This window comes from Perognathus longimembris, chromosome 13 (assembly GCF_023159225.1).
Source record: "Perognathus longimembris pacificus isolate PPM17 chromosome 13, ASM2315922v1, whole genome shotgun sequence".
In the NCBI taxonomy this organism is placed as follows: Eukaryota; Metazoa; Chordata; class Mammalia; order Rodentia; family Heteromyidae; genus Perognathus; species Perognathus longimembris.
Window position 1 is genome coordinate 17,040,801 of NC_063173.1, and position 25,245 is coordinate 17,066,045.

At 44.6% G+C, this 25,245-nt stretch overlaps 1 protein-coding gene across 2 annotated transcripts in view; it reads right to left on the reverse strand.

The window, feature by feature from the left end:
• Positions 1-13,607: 13,607 nt before the first annotated feature.
• Scube2 (signal peptide, CUB domain and EGF like domain containing 2) overlaps positions 13,608-25,245 on the reverse strand; it is a 72,184-nt gene continuing 60,546 nt past the window's right edge. Inside the window, exons 18-23 of one of the 2 annotated variants that reach the window (XM_048360840.1) lie at positions 22,599-22,766; positions 21,186-21,347; positions 20,122-20,319; positions 18,784-18,936; positions 15,769-15,848; positions 13,608-14,405 (exon numbers count right to left, since the gene is read on the reverse strand). In XM_048360840.1, the coding sequence (XP_048216797.1) occupies positions 14,253-14,405; positions 15,769-15,848; positions 18,784-18,936; positions 20,122-20,319; positions 21,186-21,347; positions 22,599-22,766 (914 nt within the window). In that variant the 3' untranslated portion in view covers positions 13,608-14,252. The remainder of the gene's footprint in view (positions 14,406-15,768; positions 15,849-18,783; positions 18,937-20,121; positions 20,320-21,185; positions 21,348-22,598; positions 22,767-25,245) is intronic. The other variant, XM_048360841.1, reaches the window with a different exon arrangement.

Genomic DNA, 25,245 nt, shown 5'->3' on the forward strand with positions numbered 1-25,245 from the left:
CCGCTAGAAAGCCTGAGGATGGGCCCTGAATTGGGGAGTGGAGAGGGTCCCCGCCTCCGTGGGAATGGCACGAGATAGCCCTACCCACCTACTCTTTGGAACAGCGACAGGCCAAATGTATCTGTCTTTTTCAGCAAAGTCTAGGGCTTTCGATTGGGTCTGTTTGTTGGGGGCCGGGGGTTCACCTATCTTTCCAGCAGTTGTTCTCCTGGGAACAATTGGGACTCGTTTTTTCTTCGTGAATCATCACACTTTCAATCCATTCTGAGGGGGGCCTTCTGACATTCTGGGTTTTGATCATAACGTTATAACTTGGTACAAACCACTTTTCCACCCTGGAAACCACCAGAAATACCCTTGATTCCATCTCACAGAAATAGGCACAGAAGGATCTACACCCTGACAGGAACCAATAATAAAAAGTAACAATACCAATGTGTATTGAATCCTTACTACAAACCAGGTCCTGGAAAAAATACCTAAAATCTAGTATCTCACTGGTTCTGGCAGCAGTTTGGGAGACAGTATTATCAAAACCTTATTTTTTTTTTTCCTGGCAAATGCCTGAAACCTCCTAAAGGGCCTTCTAGCTGGCCTGAATGCCCACTCTGCTTATCTGTTGTTCATCAGGCTAGCAGAGTAATCTCAAATTGCAAATGCTATGGTCCCCTCTCCCAGATAAGAGCACCTCAAAAGGCACCTGAGGGTTCCAGAAAGATGGATATTCTTGTGTCTCCACCTTCTCCTGCACCCTGACCTTCAGCCTCATGAGCATTCTCTCCAGTTCATGGAGGAATCATTCCCTCTCTTACCAAATGACTTGCCTTTGAATTTTCCTTCATTTGGAATGATCCTTCATACCCTCTTCAGACCTCAATTGCATACATATTATTTATTTAACAGACCCATTTCTAACCTTAGAGAGAGGATGAATAGACCTTGGTTATATATGTATCTCTCTGGGGTGTGTGTGTGTGTGTGTGTGTGTGTGTGTGTGTGTGTGTGTGTGTGTGTGTGTGTATTGTTTGATCAATATTTTTCCCCTTCATGAGTGCAAACTCCAAGAAGGTGACTAAGTCCGGTTTTGTTTTGTTTTGTTTTTGCCTAATATTGAATCTCTAATACATAGAAGTCTGGCAATGAATACTAGCAAATGTTTAGCAAAAGTTAAGGCTGTGTGTAAGAAAAGTAAGCAATAGAGCTGTGGGATCTGCCCTTAGAACTTGTGCTGCACTTGACAGGTCTAGAAGAGCTATGTTTGATTTCACAAGCCTGCTTCTCAACCTCTGCTTCCTTCATTATGCCCCAGTCTACCTGTGGGACAATGAGTCCAGAAGACTTTCCACCTGGCTTCAGGAAAGTCCCAGGAGCTGGAGTCTTCCTCTGTCCTCCACTATATGGAGGGCAGGGATTTCAAGAAAATGGGTTGGATTGGTGCCCATCTTCCAGCCCCTAGCATACCTCCAGTAGTGAACAGCAGTGGCTGTCCTGGTTCCTACTGTGGGTTACCCAGGGAACCACAAAAGGCAGCTTTGCCTTGTCTCTCTAGGACAGGTGCCTTGAGCTTGGCAAAGCAACAAGGCCTGGTCCTCACTGGGCTAGGACAAATGAGTCCAGAAGACTTTCCACCTGGCTTCAGGAAAGTCCCAGGAGCTGGAGTCCTCCTCTGTCCTCCACTATATGGAGGGCAGGGATTTCAAGAAAATGGGTTGGATTGGTGCCCATCTTCCAGCCCCTAGCATACCTCCAGTAGTGAACAGCAGTGGCTGTCCTGGTTCCTACTGTGGGTTACCCAGGGAACCACAAAAGGCAGCTTTGCCTTGTCTCTCTAGGACAGGTGCCTTGAGCTTGGCAAAGCAACAAGGCCTGGTCCTCACTGGGCTAGGACAACTACTTCCTTCAGGAGGGAGCCAGAGAGGTAGAATCTCAGGAGGGAGGTCCAAGAGGATATTGGGAGAAGGTGGAGAGTTGGAATCTCTGCTGCAGTTTAGCTTAACTCTGCAGTCTTTTCTTTCTTTTTACTAAGGATGTCCTGACAGAAGAAAGGGACTCTTTATAGCTAGACCCCCCCGGGAATACCAGGAAGCTGATTCTCGATGGCCAAACTGGAATCTGGCCCTATCAGGTGTTGTTGAAAAGTAAATGGGGCCTGGCTGAGCTGGGAACCTCTTTCATGAATTCAGAGCTCTGTGCTATTGTGGATTTGTTTCTGCAATCAGATCTGAGGCCACAATACTAGTTGGTCCCCTCACCTGTGAGAGACCTTCCTTCCCAGGCTGGTACTAGCACTTTCCTAAAATATGGGTCAAAGTGGTCAGGAGACCTACTTGAGCATGCACACCGCCCCCCCCCCCCACCCCACAGAGTTTCTGCAGACTGTAGAATGGCTGCTTGGCTCTGCTTGGGTCACTTCTGGGTAGTGTATCCAGCTTACTCAAATGCTTATCCGTTGTTCATCAGGCTAGCAGAGTAATCTCAAATGGCAAATGCTATGGTTTCCTACAGTGAAAGTGCATATTCAATTATGCTTTGTAAATTCTCAAGGGCTATACCAATTTTTTAAAGGATTATTATTCTCTCTGAGGACTGATGGCTCACACCCATAATCCTAGCTACTTAGGAGGCCAAGATTTGAGGACTGAAGTTCAAAGCCAGCCCAATTAGCCATTAAAAAGCCAGAAGTGGAACTGTTGCTCAAGAGGTAGTACCCTAGCTTGAGCAATAAAGCTTAGAGACAGTGCCCAAGCTCTAAGTTCAAGTCCCAGGACCAGCACATGCGTTCATGTGTGTTCATGCACGCGCGTGCGCACACACACGTACGATTATTATTCTCCACATGACTGAACTCACCTTCTCATTGAGCCATCATGGAGGAAGTCTAGAGTAATTTATAAGCAAAGATTTTGGAGTCCAGTGAATTAGATTTAAATTTTGCTCTGCCACTCACTAGGGCCTTGGTATTTTACCACTATGGCATTTAATTTCTCAGCTAGAAAATAGTGCCAGAATTATCTCTCTCAGGCTGATATGAGGATTAATTGAAGTAATCTACATAGCACATTGGTCAGTAGTGGAGCTTGCTAAGAGGTAGCTAACAAGCATAACTTGGGGAAGCCTCAGAAATACCCATAGATTTCCCCAAAGTGAGACTGGTCTGTGTTTCCCTTACAAGTCAGATCTCAGCATTTTCCTCAGTCTCTGGGGCTGAGGCTTCCTGAGGCAGGGGCCAGGCACTTCTTTCCCTCTCTTCTATGTCTCCAATATTTAGATTTACTTCGACCCTTAGCTTTATTGTAAAGGCCCTGCATTCTCCCATAGTTGTTGTAGATGGATCATGCTTTAAACATGCTTTACACTAGATAAGCCAATGCTATTTCAGTTAGTATTGTTTTCTCCTCCTCTTCCTCTTCTTCCCCCACTCTCTCTTCCTTCTCTTCATTTTCCTCCTCCTCCTTTTCAGTACTCAGGGCTTTGTGCTTGGTAAGTTTTAGGCACCCTACATGTCCGTAGCCTTTTTTGCTCCGGTTATTTTTGAGATAGGGTGTCGCTCTTTACCCTGGGTGCCTGGAGCTTGATTCTCCTATTTATGCTTCCTGCAATAACTGGGATGACAGGTGTATACCACTGTACCCAGCTATTGATTGAAATGAATTTCTTGGCTTGTCTCAAATGTAGATAGGATTACAGGTATTGACTCTCTCTCTCTCTCTCTCTCTCTCTCTCTCTCTTTCTCTCTCTCTCTCTCTCTCCCCTCCCTTTCTCTCTTTCTTTGTGTGTGTGCTTGAACTGGGGCTTGAACTCAGAGACTGAGCCCTGTCCCTGAGCTTTTCTGCTCAAGGCTAACACTCTACCACTTGAACTACAGCTCCACTTCCAGTTTTCTGGTGGTTAGTTGTAGATAAGCACTTCATGGACTTTCCTGCCCAGTCTGGCTTTGAACCTCAACCCTTGGATGTCAACCTCCTGAGTAGTTAGGATTACAGGTATGAGCCACTAATACCCAGCTCATATTATTTTCTATACAGGACAAAAACCCAATTGCAAATTTCTTAAGCACAAATGCAAATTTGGGGTTCTGTTCATTAAAATGTACAGAGGCACTGGCTAGATGCAAGGACTCAAATGGTGTCCCTGTGTCTCAGCTCTGCTTGCTTCTGAGATGAGCTCCTAATAGGCAGGCTATTCCTCTCTTACAGCTGTCAGCAATTCTGGGTTTACAACTTCTTGTCTTAGAAACCCTCCAAGGTATTAGATTTGAGCTAAGGAGCTATGACCTTGGCCATACCTGGGAAGGTAGAATGGCCACTCCTTGGAGCTCTCTGCACAGCACCCCCACAACTTTCTTTGGTAGGAAGATCCTTTGAATGGTTGCCACTGCAGGTACAAGATATGTGCCAGGATCTCTGCACAACACTTGGCACCTAGTCCTGAAGACTGTGATACTTTGGTAGCATAAAGTAGAGATTTTTCTGTCTTTTTCCTTCAGAGGGAATTCCGGGCATCACCTTGGCCTCAAAAAACAAGGCTGATGGCAGCTCTGCTAGTGTTTTCCAAAGTTGGCTGAGTCTTTTGGATCCATTCCTGTTAGCAGTGATTTGATAGGACTTCATTTCATTTCCTGGGATAAGGACAGATTTTTTGACCTCAAATCAGACAGCAAGAAGTGTGTGGAGGGGCAGGGGGTAGAATCTCAGTATCTAAAGCAAGTGTCTGTAGACCTAGTAGGGAAGAGGTTTGGCTGGTTCTGAGTCTAGCTCACCCCTTGCTTATTGTGTGTGGGACCTTGGTCAAGTAAAACAAGCTCCTCTGAGCCTGTTTATTCATCTCACAGGGTTCTGTGTGATTCATTAACACAATATATAGCTAGCACTGATGCCTCATTCCTATAATCCCAGCTTCTCAGAAGGGTGAGATCTAAGTATCGTGGTTCAAAGCCTGGGCAGGAAAGGCCATGAGACTCTTATCTCCAGTTAACCAGCACAAAGCTGTAAGTGAAGTGTGGCTCAAGTGGTAGAGTGCCAGCCAAGAGCTAAAACTGAAGTGAGATCATGAGGCCCTGAGTTCAAGCCTTAGTAAAAATAAAATAAAAAAATAACTTTAAAAGATAATATGTAGAACACAGAATGGACCCTCAGTAAACGAGTCCTGTTCTTTCCTCATCTTCTTCAGCTCATGTATGGAATCAGACTGATCCTCTTGAGAACCCTTTGGTATAAAAATGAGAATCCAGAGATGCCCAGGCTTGACCCGCCCACCCCACTTCACTCTATCAGCCCCAGAGTGGGCATAGCCAGCCAGGCTGCTCACCTTGCACCAACTGCCCACCTGGGATCACAGACTCCACCTCCTTCTCCCACAGAAGCATGGTGCCAGGGTATAACTATGAGTGGGTATAACCATTTGCCAATGGTCCTCAAAGGGTCTGGGGAAATGCAGCAAAGATGCACCAATGCACTCTGTAGAACATGTATAGATTCCTAGGCATGTAGACATAAACACATACTCACTTTCAGAGTTCACTTTGACCTATTTTCACACAGCTCTACATTGCCCTGCAAGAAAAATAATTCACATATATATATGGATTGAATTCAGGGCCTAGTGCTTGCTAGGCAAACACTCTACTACTATTTTTTTTCCTTTAGTTATTTAGTTTTAAGATAAGGTCCTGTATTTTTGTCCAGGATAACCTTGAACTATGATTCTCTGGATCTCTGCCTCCTAAGTAGTTAGATTACAGAAGTGAGCCACTATGTCCGGCCTTAACATTTTTTATTTTGAAATAATTTCCAAAGTTGCAAATAAAAACACTACAATAAATTCTTATAATACTTTAACCCAGATAACCTGCTATTAACATTTTACTCCATTTGGCATATCATTTTCTTACCCCAATACATGCACACACACACACACACACACACACACACACACACACACACACTTTTTTCTGAATTATCCTTTATTTGAGGATAAATTACATAAATCTAACTCTTTAAAACTAATATCTCATTTTGTACTTACTAAGAATAGGTATTTCTCTTACATAACCACAGTACAGATATAAATTTCATAAATTTACATCGATATGGTATTTTTGTCTAAATTACTATTCATGCTCTGATTTTTGTCAGTTGATGTGAAGAAGTTTTTTTTATAACACATTCCTCCAGTAACTGAATCCAGGCTATCATCAGGTAGAAGAATATTTGATTGTCATGTCTCTCAGTAGTAACTGTTTTATTGTGAAATACTATATATATATAAGTCATATGGTCTGCATTTACCCACTTTAAGTGCACAGTTTGATAACTTAAAAAAATACACTCACAAGCTGGATATGAGTGGTTCGCTCCTGTAATTCTAGCTACTCAAGAGGCTGAGAACTAAGTATGACAGTTCAAAGTCAGCCCCAGCGGGAAAGTCCATGAGACTCTTATCTCAGATTAAGCACCAAAAAAACTGGAAGTGTGGCTGTAACTCAAACAATAGAGTGCTAGCATTGAACAAAAAAGCTGAGGGTCAGTGCCCAGCCCCTAAAATTCAAGATCCAGGACCAACACACACACACAACTCAGGGAGCTATACAACCATCATCATAATCAATTTTATATTTTCCCAATACTGCAAAAGAAACTTGCATTTTCTCCCAATTCCTGAGCCCTTGACAACTTTTCTGTCTCTATGGGTTTACCTATTCTAAATTTTTTTTTTTTTTTGGCCAGTCCTGGGCCTTGGACTCAGGGCCTGTGCACTGTCCCTGGCTTCTTTTTTTGCTCAAGGCTAGCACTCTGCCACTTGAGCCACAGCGCCACTTCTGGCCATTTTCTGTATATGTGGTGCTGGGGAATCGAACCCAGGGCCTCATGTATATGAGGCAGGCACTCTTGCCACTAGGCCATATCCCCAGCCCCTAAAAAATTTTAAATTATTGGAATTATATGATGTATGGTGTTTTGTGATCCTTATTTTACTTAGAATAATGCTTTCAAAGTTCATCTATATTATAACATACATCAGTAATTCATTATGGCTGAATGTTTCATTGCATGAATACCTTGTTCTTGTTTAACTACTCATCAGCTGATGGGCATTTGTTTCCACATTTTATTTTGCCTCAAAAAATACATATTCCAGTCTGGCCTCAAATTCACAATCATCCTACTTCAGGTTCCCAAATCCCTACCTTTTGGGATTAGTTGGATTACAAGTGTGATTAAAGGGATTACAAGTATGTGCCATAATACCTGTCTGGTTTCCACCTTTTACCTAGTACAAAAAATGTTGCTGTAAATGTTCATGTATATGCCCTTTTGTGCCCATCCATGCGTGGCTCTTGGAATAGAATAGTACTTCTTTGTTTAATCCTGTGGGGAGTTCACAGACTGCGCGCCAAAGTTGCTCCATTCTCTCTCTCTTGCAGTGGTATTTGAGGGTTCTGTTTCTCCAAATCCTAGCAGGCAGTCTTTTGGGTGGTAGCTATCTCAGCAGTGGTGAAGCCGCATCTCACAAGGATGTTAAGCATCTTTTCAGGTCTATTGGCTATTTTGCCTTTAAGAAAAATCTATTCAGCTTTTTGTTTATTTTAAATTGAGTTTTCTGTCAGGCGCCAATGGCTCATGTCTGTTATCCTAGCTACTCAGGAGACTGAGATCTGAGAATTGTGGTTGGAAGCCAGCTGGGGCAGGAACGTCTGTGAGGCTCTCATCTCTAATTAACCACCTAGAAGCTGGAAGTGGAGCCATGGCTCAAGTGGTAGAGCACTAGCTTTGAGCAGAGAGACCCCTGCAATAGGTGAAAATCTGTGAAGTAGCAGTGTTACATAGTTGTCCCTCACTATATTGCAGTTCATTTATTGCTTCTTTCTAGACAGTGGTCAGGCCTGCCCTCGCCAGTCCTCATGTTTCAAAAATGAGTGTGCTGGATATAGTGGCACAAGCCTGTAATCTTATCACTTGGGTCACTGAGGCAAGAGGATCTTAAGTTCAAGACCACCCTGGTATACATGTCTCAAAAAAGTAAAAACATTTAGGATGAGGGTATCTGTTAATCTGTAGAACGCCTGATTAGCAAGCACAAGAGGACTAAGTTTAAACCTCAAATAATTAAAATTATTTTTTTGCCTACTAACCATATGACGTTATGCAAATTACTTTTTTCTGCTAAAATGACTCTTCCCTGACCTTACCTTTATGGCAAGGAGCCAGAAATTGGACTTGGTGTGGAAACATCCCATTTGAAATGGAATTTTGAGGATTTTACTGCCTGGTTGGCTTCGTAAATCAATCTTCCAGATTCCCAGCCTGTAGCTAATACTATATGCCGTGAGCCATCCTGACTCAGTCTACCCTAGTGCCTACACCTTAAAAGGGAATGAATGAGTATAGTGGTTTTTTTTTGTGTGTGTATGTGTAGAAGAGACAATGACAGAGAGATTCATGGTATTGTTGATAGTTTGAAATCACTTAAATCCATATCTCCTTTGTCATTTAGCTTTTAGGCTAAGCAGAGAAAAGAAATGATCTGAACAGATTCTCTCTGAGGGATGTGTCAAAAAAAAAACAAACAACAAACAAACATGCAATAAGCCAGTTGTCAAATGACAGCCCTGGTCCTCAATGCCCGCCCGCTTAGGTAACATTTTGTTTTGGATTATAGGTAGGTAAACTCCCAGGCAATTAATAGGATTTGTGATTTAAACATGAGTCTACTGCACTTTACTATCACCAGGTGGCGCCTATTCTAAGAATTACTCATTCACTGATGCCCTGGTCAGCCTAGTGGGTCAGGCAATGCCAAGCTTGCTGAGTGAGCAAAGGGGGTTGCTAGGGTCTTGGCTGTCAGGCTTGGTTTGAGGAACCTTAGAGTAGCCTACATTTATGGTTCCAATGATAAGGCCACTCCTACCACTTCCTCATTTTTTTTATCCTTACTTCCACTTTCTTTATAACAATGCCACTTAACTTTATATCAGACATTTATTTCTTTATTGTCTCCTCTGACCAATGGAATCGAAATTCTACAAGAGCAGGGACTTTATTTTTCTCATTGCTATATTCCCAACTCCTACAATGTCTAGCATTTAGTCCTCACCGAATAAATGTTAGCAAACACATAACAAAAAATTATTAGTAACTAAGGACTATAGTCTTATCTCCTTATAGGATATCTGAAAACCAAGCAATATTGAATTGTGATTGTTTAGAGTAGATGGTTTCATAGAGTAGTGGTTTCATTTCCTAAATCTATTTTGATCTTACTGCATTCACTGAGAGGAGATCGCCATACCTCTATAGCTACCTCACCATCTTCCCTCACTGGAGCAGCTTTCCAAGACACTCCTGATGGGAGGAAGACCATGAGAAGCTGGGCTTCCTCTCCTTGATGAGAAACCACTTGACCTCAACCGATCCATTTGCCTGCCCAACACTGCCTAGAAGGAGTATAGACATAGCAAGGCTTTGAGGACCATCCCCCTGCAGGGTAGGAAGCACAGATGTGCAGTGTCCTAAGTGAGAAGCTTCAGAAGATTGCAGCTGGGCCTGGCAGGGGACCCGTGGGCTTCCCCCCAGCATGGGCCCATCAGCTGTAACATCTGCAGTAGCAACAGCCCTGGTCCCTCTTCTCAGAGAGATGTGCCAGAGGGCAAGTGAGCCTTTGCTTCATGCTGTGCAGAGAGCACAATGCCTTTCCAAGTTATCACATGACATTTGAAAATCACCTGCAAACCTAAATCCAGTGAGTGCCTACAGACTACGCACTTAACAGCTCAGAGGATGATTCAGAGGAAGCAATTTTCCCAAGTGAAGATAATCATCTGTTAGTGTGAAAAGGCAGACTCTTTCATTAGCATTGGAAGCTCGGGGGAAGCAGTGCTAAATCCATAGATACAGCAGCACTTCAATAAGTGGTTAGAACAATATCCACAGCTGGAAGGAAGGGCTGGCCCAGCTTCCACCCTCCGGAAGCGCTCCCCCACGGAACACAGGAAGGAAGGTGGAAGCTCAGCTCTGGCCTCTTCCTGTTTCCTTGATCCACCAAGTCCTTGGTTCCTGGAAATCTAGAATTCAGTTTCACTCTTTAGGGGGGAATGGGGAGGGCAGGGTCCAGCAGCTTGAATTCAGGGCCCTGGGTGCTGTCTCTGAGCTTTTGTGCTCAAAACTAGTGCTTTACCACTTGAGCCATAACTCTATGTCTGGCTTTTTGGAGATAAGAGTCTCTTGGACTTTTCCTGCTCAGGGTTGGCTTTGAACCTTGATCCTCAGGTCTCAGCCTCCGAGTAGCAAGGATTACAGGCTTGAGCCACTGGCATCTGCTTCCCTAGTCTTTTTATCTATGACAATCCTCCCTTATCCTTGGGATATATGTCCCTAGATGTCACACAGATGTGACAGCCACAGTACTAAATCCTATGGAGATGACATTTTCCGCATTCATATGACCTACACACCAATGGTGAACTTTACTTTATAAATTAAGAGCTTAGCAACATGAATTAATAGTAAAAATAGAACAGTTATAATAAAACTTACTTTAAAACTATTTATGATTTCTGGAATTTTCCACTTGCTGTTTGGGGACTTGAGGGGATGTGATGAGAGGACTATTGTGCTTTTCTCAGGTGACCTTAACCTAGGAAAAGTCCCATAACTTTATTTTGTGACACTGAAATTTATATTTCAGCTCTGATCTTTCCCAGGGCTTCATATAACCACTCGCCTATCTTCTGGATCCATTCCACTGAGATGTCTCATAGTTTCCTCGAACCTAGAGTGGTCAAAATGGAGCTCAGTCTTCTCCAGTGTCCCATGGCTTCCTAAGAAATCTAGAACTTTAAAACAATGATAATCACTGGTTTTGTTCACAAAGTTAATTTCTGTGTGGCTCCATGAGGACTGCTCTGCAAAATGCCAACTGGGATGGCAGGACTAGGGGATGGACAGTCCATTTCTCAGATGGCTCACTGGCCATCTTCTCGACACGCAGCTTGGCCTTCGAGGAGGGGCTGAGTTCCTCCGCACAGGCTGCTGCGGCTTCCTCTAGGCCTGGTGTCTGCACTGAGTGGGAGCATCCCAAGGAGGTGAAGTAGATGTGGCTGGCACCTTAAATCCTGGGCCTATAGCAACAAGGGGTTCCTTCTGATATGTGCTCTCCATCCGGCAGTTACAAAGCCCAGATGTGGGGACAGAATCCACAGCCTCTTCTTGGAAATAAATTTAAAAATTTGAGGTAATAGTTTAAAATTAGCACAAATCCTAAATCTGTTCCTGTTCCATCTACCAGTAGTTCAAGCAACTAGGCGTCATCTCTGACTGCCATCTTTCCCTCACCCTTTCCATCTAATCCTTGTCAGAAACTTCTGCTGCAGGTCCAGAATCCTATTTCTCTCATCTCCATTACTGTCACCCAAATCCAGATATCCCCGGCCCCCAGACCTCAGGTTGAGGTCTTGATCTATGTTAACAGCTTGTCCCTTGCCTGGTCACCAAGTCTGTTTAAGCCCATCTAAAACCTCACGTGTATTGGAATTAAACCCAAACTCCTCCTTGTGTATCCCAGAGCCAATGGATTCTTCCCTGTGTGGCTTTCTGGGGCATCTGGTGCCACCTGCCTTCTGACTAGACTTCAGTGCACACCCAGGCCTGCCCCAGTCCATACTTCAGTGCTGGGATGTCCTTCCTCCAGTCCCCCCAGGTTGCTTCTTTCTTGCCATGTAATTTTCAGTTGAAATGTCATTTCCCCATAGAGCCCATCGATAGCCCCTAAATCTAAAGTAACCATGCAGCCAGTGGGTTTTAATTTTCAGCATAGCATTTACCAATCCTTTTTGTGTTGATTTAGTTGCTCATGGTCTGTGACTTCCTATTAAAGTGTCATAAGGGCAGCCACCCTGTCTTATCTTGTCTACCTAGGGCCTAGAATAGTGCCTGGCACAGTGGATGTTCAATTAAGATTTATTAATTTAGTAAGGAGCGACCGTGGCCACAGCTATTCAGTCTTCCAGCAGGACCATTTCTGAAGGTGATGGACAGAAAGAGAGAGGAAGCTGGTCTTAGGGACTCAAGCGTGTACCAGGAGCACAGCTCTGGGGCACAGGCTATTCCTGGAGAAGGCGACTTCAGGACTATGCCCACTCCCTTCAACTCTCGGTGTGCCACCCCCAGCCTTCTGAGGAACCAGCAATATAGAACCTCACCTCATGGGCATGGTGTTATTACTGTGCTTAGATAAGTGGCATAGCTCAGCCCACGTCACCTCCACAGTAGTCAAAACACTAAGTCAGATTGGGTTACACTGAAATCATCGTGTTTCCATAAGACTCAGAAAAACAGGCCAAGTTCCAGGATAACAAATTCCAAGTCCTTGTTTTAACGATTTTTAAAAAATGTTCCCACACTTGACACCTGAGAAGCGGCATTTAGGACCCATCCAAATAAAGAAGAAAAGTTTCATTCGGGCTTTAACAGCTCAATGTTATTAATAGATTACAAACAACATTGAGGTGAAAAGCAAGTTCAATAATAATAATAATGAAAGTCCTTTTGGTTGTTTTTTTTTTTTCCAAAAAGCTCTTGTTAGGCTTTTTTTAAAGTACTTTGGTGTAGAGAATTGGTTACACAATTAACAAAATATGAAATAACAAAACCCTGTGTCTATGTACAGTTAGTCCCTCTGTTAGGGACAGGGCACTTATTTTTTTTTTTTTTTGGCCAGTCCTGGGGCTTAAACTTGGGAGCTGAGCACTGTCCCTGGCTTCCTTTTTTGCTCAAGGTTAGCACTCTACCACTTGAGCCACAGCACCACATCTGGCTTTTTCTGTTTATGTGGTACGGAGGAATCGAACTCAGGGGTGCATGCATGCTAGGCAAGCACTCTACTGCTAAGACACATTCCCAGACCCCAATGGCAGTTAATTTTAAGGGATTCTTTTGTCATTCATTTAACTTTTTTTTGTATGTGTATGTATGTGCTGGTACTGGGGCTTGAACTCAGGGTCTAGTGCTCTCTCTTAGCTTTTTCTCTCAAGGCTAGTACTCTGCCACTTGAGCCATATCAGCACTTCCAGCTTTTTGCTGGGTTTGTCATGGATTTGTCTGCCCAGGCTGTTTTGACCCTTGATTCTCAGATCGCAGCCTCCTGAGTAGCTGGGATTACCACCATGAGTCCTGGGTGGGATTACAGTCATGAGCCGCTGACACCTTACTATCGATGTCGATCATCGATACTAAGAACTCAAATTCATGCAAGAAGGAAGGATGGAGAGGTCCCACAGCGTGAAGCGGTCATAACCGTGTGGCAGAGGCCTGTGTGTGGCTGCTTCCCACAGTGGTGCCGCCATCAGAGTATGAGGCGCTCTGAGCAGGGCTACTCACATCTTGGAAGCAGTCAGCTCTGTTCTTGGAAGTGGGGAAGGAAGGCACACACAACAATCTCACCTACCAATCCCACCTGGACTTTGGCCTCCCCCTGGGGTGAGAGCCTCTTGGTAGACAGGCACCTTGGCCGGACTAACTCAAGACGGGGCGAAATGCTTTTCCGTTGACGGATGAGTGTCATCCACCACCACAGGCAAGCAGACAGACCTGAGTCTGGGGAGGTAGGGAGATGAGGGAGGAATTAGCTCTGTACCCTGGGAGGGTACCAGCTGGTGACAAGGAAGACCGGCAGCGTGTGTACATTAGTATGTCTTCAGAAGGGCTTCATTTTTTAAATCTAATTCTTTCTTGTTTTAATGGTCACTGCTTAGAACTCAAGCTCACTGCTTAAAATCAAACTGACATCACCAGGCTATGGGGAAAGTCCTCCAGGTCAGAGGCTGGGCGAACGATGCCTGGGGGTTACCCCACTCCCAGCTGTTCTGCCTACAGACAAGCAGCCCCTTCTGTGACCTCTTTTCCTCTGCAGGCTCTGGAGGAGGTGTGAGAACCAGGAAGGACAGACAGATGGCTGAGTGTCATCTACACAGACTGAGGTCCAGCTCAGCTGGCCGGCACTGTATCCAGCACATCTGCCCACTGCATCCAAGGAGCCCGAGCCACCCAAAGCCCTTCTCAGTCTGCATCCATAAGGCTGGGAAAGAAAAACCAAGTTCTGTTTACCAAAATATCTGTATTATCTATAAAAATTGAACTCTGACGAGTCACCACTTCTGGAGGCGGCGATATCCAACTGTGCTGGTGTGCAGAAGGCAGACAGCTGCAGCCCACTGAGCCCACACCACGACATTCACACGGAGTGGCACACGGGCACAGTCACTTGTAAGGCCTCAAAAACCTGGACACTTTGGAACGTAGCAATCGGATGAAAGATCTTGGAAACATCTCTCGGGACTCTTGGGCCGTATATTTGAAATAGTTTTGGGGATGGGCCAGGACATCAAACAGAGCCTTGATCAGTTTCTTATCCTAAAGAGAACAAAACTTTGTTACCAGGCCAAAACATTGTTTTAAACATTATTTAAACATTCTGACATTGTGCCAATGGAAAAATAATGACAATAATGACATAGTATTAGGCAGGAGGTTGACTAGCTAAAAAAAAACCACTGGTGTGAAAATTATTTCCTCTGATTTTTATCTTCTTTCCAGTTTTTCATTTTTCTTAATTATCCATAATAAGTATGCATTACTTTTATAAAAAAAATAATATATTAAAAAAACTGGGATTTTCTTAACCAGCAAAAATATCTGCAGCACAGGAGTAGAAGTATTAATATGGGAGGTAGTATTGTTAATTACTTATAGGAATTTAAGATTTGGTGGACTTTAAGCTTCAAGGATAAACAAGGAACTGAAGGACCAAAGGTCTTTTACTATTTAGAACTTATTAATGTTTATTATTAGCATATAAAAATATTATATGTCCCTGGCTTGGATTTTTTTTTTTTTTTTTTTTTTGGTGCTAGTACTGGGACTTGAACTCTCAATTTCCCTTAGCTTTTTCCACTCAAGGCTGGCTCTCTATCGTCTGAGCCACACCTCTACTTCCAGCCTTTGGCTAGATAATTAAAGACTTTTCTGTCTTAAAAAGAAAGATGGACTTTTCTGTCCAGGCTGGCTTTGAACCATTATCCTCAGATCTCAGCCTCCTGAGTAGCTACGATTACTGGAGTAAGCCATTAGTTTCTGCTCCTGGTTTGGATTTATAAGCAAGTCCCTCCTCCAACCCTGTCCCTCCACAAACTTCCTTACTTGGAAGTCACAAATTCACTTGATGACACTAAAGACAGAAACTTGATTTTTCTTTTTCTTTTCCTGTCTTTTCTTTCTTTCCTTCCTTCCTTCCTTCTTTCCTTCCTCCCCCTCCCCCCTTCCTTCCTCCCCCTCCCCCCTTCCTTCCTCCCCCTCCCCCCTCCCCCTCCCCCCTTTCTTTCTTTCTTTTGTTGATAGTCCATGGAACTTAAACTCAGGGCCTGGGCCCTGTCCCTGAGCTCTTTTTCGCAAGGCTAGTGCTCTACCACTTGAGCCACAGCTCCACTTCTGGTTTTCTGGTGGTCAATTGGAGATGAGTCTCATGGACTTTCCTGCCCAGGCTGCCTTTGAACTGTGATCCCCATATCTCAGCCTCTGAAGTAGCTAGAATTACAGGAACAAGCCAACAGTGCCTGGTGATTTTCTTGTTTAAAAAATTAAGTTTGGGGAAGGGGCAAAGCTGACCCTGGCTGGGGACAGACTCAGTGACTGAAAGGTGGCAGTAAGGAGCAGGTGGAGAACCTGCTCCTGGCATGAGGAGCTCAGGGGCACAAGCCCGCCTCACCTAAGTGCTCACCTTAAGTATCTCCTGATGGTTCTCAGATGCATAGAGCCTTCCATCTCGAACTATGTCTTCAATGAGTTCCTGGTAGTCTTCTGTTGGAATAAAGGACATGTGATATAAACCTCATAGTTTATTTCCAAACTGACTCATTTTTGATAAGCTTCTGAAAAGGACCCATCTATGAGTGTTTCAAAATACTCTTAATCAGCAGAGAACTTCATATACTTCTCACCCCAACGTGCACCCAACTCTGTCTCCTAGTTCAGATGAGCTCTCTGTGGGTTCCCTCGGGGCCTGCACCTCTACTGGGCATGCCAGATCCATCTGCTCTCTCCAGATCAAGGGCAAAAGTGCAGATGTGCCCGCATTCCACACTTTTTCCTATGAACATTTTATCTCTATTGAGCATGTAAGCATAAATTCATGACTCTGATTTTTTTCTTAAAGGCCCCCATCCACCGTGACTTTCATCCCTCCTGCCAGTTTCCATCCTATTTCTTTGCAAAATTTTATAACCAAAGTTTTGAGTTTTGTAGCACAACTCAAAAGAATAGTCAATGCTTACTGTCTCCGATTCTTTCTTTTCCTCCTAGCCAAGTCCAAACCTCTTTGGCCCCATCCCTCCCCCCCACCAAACTACTTTTTGTTGGTAGGAACTGAAGTCAACTCTGTGTGTGTGTGTGTGTGTGTGTGTGTGTGTACGCGCGCACGCACGCATGCATGCATGCTCATAATGGGGCTTGAACTCAGGACCTGGGTCCCATCCCTGACCTTTATAGCTCCAGGCTAACACTCTACCATTTGAGCAACAGCTCCATTTTCATCTCTTTTGGTGGTTAATTGGAGATAAAAGTCTCAAGGACTTTACTGTTTGCATTGGCTTTGAACTTTGATCCTCAGGTCTCAGGATCTTGGGTAGCTAGGATTACAGGTGTGAGCCACCCATGCTCAGCTAAGCTCAACTCTTGGTTTTCATCCTCCTAGACCCATCAGTAGCTTTGACGTGACTGCTTGCCTGGTCCTGCTCTTAGCTTCCAGGACACTGCTCTTTGGTTTTCCTCCTATTTCACTGGCTGTTCCATCTGAGAAGTCTTCGTTTATCTTCCTCTCCCTGGCCTTTTACAGAGAAGGAGGCTACTTCTACAGAGCAGGGGCCTATGGCTCTGTCCTGCTCTGCTCTGTCTATGCTCATTCCCTTGTGAGCTCTCCCAGGCTATTTCTTTCCTTTCTATTCCCTGCTCCCCTGGTCTATAAAATAACCAAGCCTCTTACCCACCAAGCAAGACTTCTTTGTTTGAACAGGGATATGGGTGAAGAATTCGGTTGGCTAAAGAAGAAGAAAGCTGTTCATTCACTTTCTAACAGCTTTTGCTTTTGTTGTTTTTTGGGGGTTTTCTGAGACAGAGTCATATGATGTAGCCCAGGCTGGCCTCACGCTTGCCATCCTCCTGTCCAAGCTTCCTGTGTTGGAATTCACAGGAGCTCGCCCTCATGCTAGACTTGTTTATAGATTTTTGTCTTGACTTACACATTTAATGCTGAGCACATAGTATTCCTTCTCCAAATTCCCCACTTTCAAGTCTAGTCTATTTCCCACAGTCATAATTCAAATCAAGCATATGCAAAACTCAAATCTTTTCCAAATCCCAGACACATTAAAAACTGCCTCTTTGTATGCTTGTCATGTGCTACAAAGCCACACGAATTATGAGAACATTGTTAGAAGTGTTTGGGAGGAGCTCTGGGAAAGTTTCTCCAGTAAAGAGATGACAAATAGAAATTAATACTATCCTATTCATAATGACTCATTTAATACATGGACAAAGTCACTGGTACTCTACTAATGTAAGTTTTTCTTATTTTTTTGTTTTAATCAATATAAAATGAGCAAGGATACAAGTCTTAAGCCAGGTATAGTCATACATATTTGTAATTTCGGTCCCTGGGAGGCTAAGTCAGGAAGATTTTGAGTTCAAGGCCAGCCTGGATTATACAGTGAGACACTATCTCAAAAAATAAAAATGAAAGAGTACAAGCTTATTTTATTTTTAATCTTGAATCCCTATGGTACAATGTGTTTACCTTGGAGCCTGGGCTCCTTTGCATGATGAGAGATTAGCAGTAGAAACTTACGTCGCTATATACTATGGTATAATAGAAAACAGGACAATAGTTTGCCACTACAATAGTTTCCAAGCTACTGGGGTGTGTGTGTGTGTGTGTGTGTGTGTGTGTGTGTGTGTGTGTGTGTACTTATGCTGGTACTGGACCTTGAACTCAGAGCCTCATGCTCTTGCTTGGCTTTTAGCTCTACCGTGTTAGCCATGCCTCCACTTCTCGCTTTTTGCTGGTTAATTGGAGAGTCTCATAGAAGAGTCTCATTAATAAGAGTCTCATAAATCTGTCTGCCTGGGATGGCTTGGAATCAGCCTGGTTTGAGTCCAGTCCAGGCAAAAAGTTAGTGGGACCCCCATTTCAACCAGTAAGTTGGGTGTGGTGGTACATGCAGAAGACCTAGTAGGAGGACTATAATCTGAGTCTAGCCCAAATGAAAATGTGAGACTCTACCAGATAAAATAACTAAAGCCAAAGAGGGCTGGGAGTATAACTCCAGAAGTAGAGCATCTGCCTAGCAAGTACAAGTTGCTGCATTCAAACTCCATTACTGTCAAAAAGAAGAAGGTGGAAGAGGAGGAGAAAGAAGAGAAGAAGGAAAGAAAAGGAAGGCTATAAATGGTAAGCAATATACACAAATCACAGGAGAAATAATAGCTGTGTCCGTGTTCTCACCCATCAGGCTCTGCTTGCTTTTATAGCTTTCCTAAACCATCTTTTCAACCCTATAGTCAGTGTCCTCAAATGCCCCTCTAAAACGTGGCATGGTGAAGTCAGTGATGTCCTTTCCCCCCCTGCCCGCCTTGCTGAGCGTGAGTACTTGTCAGCAACCACCAGCTGGCTCTGAAGCTGGTTCTGTCCAAAGCAGAACTCGCCCGCTGTGGGCCGCTGCCAGCGCCTCACAGACCTTACCATCATATGTCACGTAGGGGACCTGGAACCCACGGGCGCTATTCCCTTCGTTGGACTTAAACTGAATCCACAGCTTCTTTGACCTGGAGGTAAAGGCGATGGGCCGTTCGTAGGTCTGGCAGGTTTCATAGGTTGTCACAGAATTGGATGAGGCTGCCAAGAGAAGTTGGAAACAGTTGGGGTTCAATACACATCACCAAAACACTCAAACCATAGAACAAGTATGCTCAAGAGCTTTTCCAACCCAGCTGATCCATCTGAACAGTGAAAAGTCCTAGAAATAGACAAGATCTGGCTGGGAATGGTGCGCCCCCAGGGAGGGCTAAGCCAGAGGAATACGTGGGCAGGCAAAAACAGCAGCCCCAATGTCCTCCTTGTGGGGGCTGGAACGCCACAGCCAAGATGCTGTCACCTGACAATCATCACCACTGAGCACGGCTTCCTAAATCTGCAGTGTGCTGAAGATTTGGGCTTAATCTAAGTCCTCCATAAACCACAGAAAGCTGACCAGGCATTGCCTCTTTTACATAGGCAAGAACTTGTCTAGAACCAGCCAACAGTCTGTGGGAAGGCCAGGATTCAAACTTCACGTGACTTCAAGCACTTTAATAACTGATATAAAGAGGATAGACCATATATGTGTATATGTATACATAGAGTAAATATATATGTTTGTATATGTGTGTATGTATGTATGTATCTATCTATCTATCGCAGTGGCTCTACGTGGTGCCCTGGTTATTCTAAGTGCTTTACAAATCGGAACTCCTAATAACTCCTAATAACTACACAGTAGCAACTTTTATTTTCCTATTTTGAAGTCTAAGATTGCAATCCAGAAGGCTTGAAATGTACACCCAGGATCATAGACTCAGAAAGCAGTGCAGCTAGGATTGAGCCCACTCCTGGCGCTGCCATTCAACTGTATTGGTAGTAGCGTCCCCTTATGGACACTGGACCATAAGGCAGACAGAGGCTCCACGCCCCACCCCTCCATCTCCCTGATCCCTACCCTACCAGCCCCGCTTGAACCATGGATTTGGCCTTGTAGGTCCCAAAGTCATGAAGCTACCCAGTCTGGAGCCAGCACTGTCTCACCCCAGTGGACTCAGGAGAAGGCTGCCCTGCTGGCAGCCCTGACTCTAAGACTTCACTAGAAGCTTCCATATGGCTTTAGTCTAAGTTTTGTTCCTTGGCAACTCTATAACTTCATAATCCATCTCTGTTTTAACATAGAGGTGTCAGTTGAGGCCTGCTCCTCACGTGGAAAGCGTGGGGAGCAGGTTGGCCAGCTCCCCAGCTGGCCATGGAAGGGGACAGAAGCAGAGTGAGACGCACAGGTTTTCCGCATCACCAGGTAGTCTCCACAGTCGTCCTCTATGGGCAGAAAGATCTCAGGGACCACAATCAAGATGCGGCGCTTTGGGGGCGGGTTGATGGTCCAGGTACACTCAGTATTGGCTGGGTAGTTGCCTGGGTAGTTTGGGGATTCAATGTATCCTGTGAAGTCTCCCAGCTCTCCGCCGCATCTTCTGTCTGGAAAGAAAGGCCCATGCGTGATGAGGAGCACACCAACCTGTCATCTCTCTGTCAGGGCCACTGCTAGCTTGGCTGAGACCTGCAGCACCCGCCCACTCTCAAATGACACCAGCTCAAGGATAAGTGTGTCCTATGCCAGGGCCCTCTCTGGAGTCAACCTAAAGGAACTCTCCACGTAGCCCACCCTTTTCTCATTGGCCTGAAGGCACTACACTCAACAAATTTAGCTTTTGATATTTTGTCCATGTGTCAGGGGAACCCATTATATAGGACTTCTAGGCCTGTCAAAGTTGGGGAAACAGAGCAAAGTTGGGGGAACAGAGCTTGTTGCTCAGTAGAGAGACTGAGACTTTTGAGGAAAATAAGACAAACTTTTTTTTTTCACTTTTCTCTAGTTAGCAGTATTTTAATATTATTTTATCAGTAGTATTATTATCATTAGCAGTATTGGGATTTGAACTCATGGCCTCATGTTTGCTAGGTAGGTACTCTACCACTGAGCTATGCATCCAGTAGCACATTCTATTTTTAAGTACAGAAGAGTTATCAGGCAATCATGGGCATACAGGGTCTCTGGCACCAAAGGCGAACAGTGCATGTGCAAACATATAGTCCTCGGCCCTATCTTTGTTTGCCCAATTCCTCCTCATCTAGTACATGTCACCCAAAGCAACAGAAGCCCAGAACCAAGAAAGACAGAGTCTTTGCTCTCAAAGAGTTTATAGTTTAACACTATTAGGTAAACCTGTACAAAAGAAATTCAATGGTTCTGACCCCGGTTCCCACATATACACTCTGCCCACACTGGGCCCAGATACTTGCTCTCTAACTCAGACTGTGCAAAGCCTTCAGGAGAGACCTACTTTTACACTGTGTTATGTTTGTGGCGCCATCAAAGTCAGTCGTAGTGTTTCCTGGGCAAGAAACACAGTTGTTTTTTCCAAATTCAGGCTGGTATGTCCCCGCTGGACAACGGATACATCGGTGAGTGGTGGTGTTGTAGAAATGACCAGGGGAACACTGAACTGTAACCCAGGGAAGGGGACAAGAATGAAAACAAGAAGACTTCTTTTAAAAAAGCAAAAAAAAAACCAAATGCAACACAAAAGCTTTCAACGTTTGTGAAGTAAATTAGTATGTTCAAGCGAAATAATGCTTTCCTATCAATCTGGGGCTGTCAACCCTTCCTTCCCTAAACAGCCTGTGTAGGAGGGACTTCAACACTGAAATCCAAAGGAACAGGGAGGCATGTGGATGGGGAATTGTGATATCAAAATACATTGCGCCTAAGAATGAAGATGGCAAAATGAAACCCACTAAAGCTACTGAATAACGTGGGGGGGGGGGGGTGAGAGTAAATGAGAGGTCGGTCTGATGATTACTGTATATGTATATGTAAAATAACAGTGAAACCCCTTTGAACAAGTAGCATACACTAATATGTGTGTGTGTGTGCGCACACGTGTGCATGTATATGAAGGACAAGAATGTAAAACATCCTTCTGAGATGGAGATATTAGTAGTGGGGAGGGAAAGTGGGGTAAGGTGAATATGGTCAAAACACTTAATGTGTGAAACGCAATGAGGAAGCTGAGGTTGGTTTGGAACAAAGGGAGGAGGGAAAGGGGTGAGTGATGGAGGGAGGGAGTCTGTATATTGTATACATGTATAGACATGTCAAAATGAAACTCTTTTATAACCGATGGATGTGATAATTAGTTTGTGTGTGTGTGTGTGTGTGTGTGTGTGTGTGTGTGTGTGTGTGTGTGTGTGTGAAGGGGGGAGAGAGAGAGGGAGAGAAAGAGAAGAGCTACATGTCTTCTAAGAGCCCATGTTCAAGCAGCAGCAGTACACTGAAGCAGCACGAGTAAGTGGATCTGAGTGGAGAGGGGGGCACCAGGAGGTTAAGTTTGGACTTGGGCTTCCTGGAAGAAGCAGTGGTAGGAAGGTTCTGGAAAAGGGGTGGGAACTGAATTTGGAGCTCAGAGCTCTAAGCCAGAGCACTGAAATGGAGGACGGTATGAAAGCCCAGGGAACCAGTATGCAAAATCTGCACAGCTCTCCCTGATTATCCTTACTCGGCCCTGTACAAAGGGGCCAAGGTGGCTGGGGAGATCTGTCCCAGAGTCCGGGCAATCCCTGTAGGGACCTGAGTCCTTTGCCCCTCGGGTGCCACACATGTTCTTATGGGCTGGGTTGACAGAACTTTCACCAGACTCCCATGGCACTCAGAAGGAAATTCAGTTCTACAACAAGGCAAGCAGCCAAGTGCTCACCTCTAGTCTCACAGTCCTGGAAGGATGTGGCTCCCAGATGTTTGGTGGGGAGGCCTCCTCCACAGGGGAAGCAGGAAGTACGGCCAGTGTCGGGCTGGAATGTGCCCAGGGCACAGGGCTGGCAAGGTGCAAAGCCATCTGCAGAATATTCACCAGGCTGGCACAGACCTGTGGGGGATCAACGGTCTTAGGTACGTGAGATCGCTGGGCAGACCTTTTCCCCACCTCTCTGCAGATGAGGTCAGCCAACTGTGGTGAGCTCCGTTACCCTGGGCTAACCTGAGATGTCATGTCAGCGAGAGAGGCACAGAGACAGCCCTGCTCTGCCACTGCCTCAAGTAGGAAGCAGGTAAGCTGAGGTATTCTACACAGGGATACATAGTACTACACAGTGTACACCAAGGAGTCAAGTGACTCATGCTTCCAAAGCATGGGAACGGCCCCCGTATGGTCTTAGGTCTACGCCAACACCCTGTCCAGAGACCTTTGCCAGGAAGAAAGCTTCTGTTCTGGAATCAATTTGCTAATTAGGTCCACAAGTGTGCCCTCATCTGGCTGATTAACTCCTAGTGACAGAAAGAGTGACTCGAAGAGTGCCCTGTTTTAACCAATTACTTTGACTATGTTATCGCACTGTGGTATACCCTGGCATACCTCAATTAGGTTACCAAATACAACCAGCCATGGTGCACATCAACAGAGGGACCTAGTGATGTTCACTTTAAGCACTGAATTACTTTTTTTGTTCAGTGTTAGGAAAGAAAGTATAGTCACCAACAAAAAGATTCCTAAAAGTACATACTTAGGAATTATCATGGCATTGGCAAGGTGCTATAAAAATCTGTTCTCACCAGGCATCAGTGACTCATGCCTGTAATCCTAGCTACTCAGGAGGCTGAGATCTGAGGATTGCAGTTCAAAGTCTGTAAAATTCTTTTCTCCAATTAACCACCAGAAAACTGGAAGTGTTGTCACAGCTCAATGTGGTGGAGTGCTAGCCTTGAGGAAAAGTGCTCAGGGACAGCATCTAGGTCCTGAGTTCAAGCCCCAGGACTGGTAAAACAAAACAAAACAAAGACCTGTTTTCACTTATAATCCTAATCATCTTGCTTCTATTTATTTATTTTTTCTGTGTGTATGCTGATCCTAGAACTTGAAATCAAGGCCTGGGTGCTGTTCCCAAGCTGTTTTGTTCAAGACTAGCATTTTACCACTTGAGTCACAGCTCCACTTTCTGGCTCTTTCTGGTGGTTAATTGGAGGTAAGTTTCATGGGGCTGAGAATATAGCCTAAGTGGTAGAGTACTTGCCTAACATGCATGAAGTGACCATGTGGCTCAAGTGGCAGAGTAGAAGCCTTGAGCAAAACAAAGCTCAGGGACAGTACCCAGGCTCTGAGTTCAAGCCCAAGGACTGGCAAAAAAAAAAAAAAAAGAGTTTCATGAACTTTCTTGCTCTAGCTAACTTGAAACCATGATCTTCAGATCTCAGTCTCCTGAGAAGCTATGATTATAGGCATGAGCCATTGGTGCCTGGCAACTCTATTAATTGGAATGGTCTTTTTACCCATACGTTGTAGGTATCATGGTATCACTCAACGTAGGATCCTGGAGGTGGTCAGATCTGGGGTCTGACTCCAAATCCTTTGCATTGCCGTGTGATCTTGAACCAGTTACTTTATCTTCACAAGGATGATTGCAGTAATTCAACTACCTCATGAATAACTCATGTTATATACTTGGCCTGGCAAGTGTACATGTTCAATCAAAATTACTAACATTACTACACATTTTCTTATTGCTGTAAGTATATCTTAATAAGATCACATATAAGGATCAACTGATGCCTGAAAGTTCACTCTTATCAATTTTGCAGTTGGCTGTGAGTTTCAGAACAGATTTAAGATATGGTAGGAATACCACAATCAAAGACCTTTTTTTCGGTCAGTCATGTGGCTCGAACTCTGGGCCTGAGCACTGTCCCTGAGCTCTTCAGCTCAGGCTAGCGCTCTACCATTTGAGCCATAGCCCCATTTCCAGTTTTCTGGTGGTTAATTGGACATAAGTGTCTCACAGACTTGCCTGCCCAGGCTGGCTTTGAACCACGATCCTCAGATCTCAGCCTCCCGAGTAGCTAGGATTACAGTCATGAGCCACTGGTGCCCAGCTTATGGCCTTTTGTTGTTGTTCTTTGTGTGTGCTGGTCCTAAGGCTTGAATTCTGGACCTCAAAAGCTCTGGCTTTTTTTGCTCAAGTCTAGTACTCTACCACTTGAGCCACATCTCTACTTTCAGCTTTTTGGGTAATTAATTGGAGATATAGTTTCATTGGCTTTATTGCCAGGCTGGCTTCAAACTGGGATTCTCAGATCTCAGCCTCCAAAGTAGCTAGGATTACAGGTGTGAGTCACCGCCACCCAGCCCAGAGACTGATTTTTTAAGCCAGAACTGGGCCTTCCCTTGAGTTTGGAGTCCTTTTAGTCATTCAGTGATTTGGAGTCATTTAGTCATAAAGCTGAGGCTGAGAAGCACTGGAAGGAGAGCCAGGGGGCAGTACAGGAATTGAGCCAGCTGCTGTGTCCACCAGCTAGAACTGCCATGCAGATCACACTTTTCACGGAAGCCCATAGGGTCCAGACAAGCCAGCTTC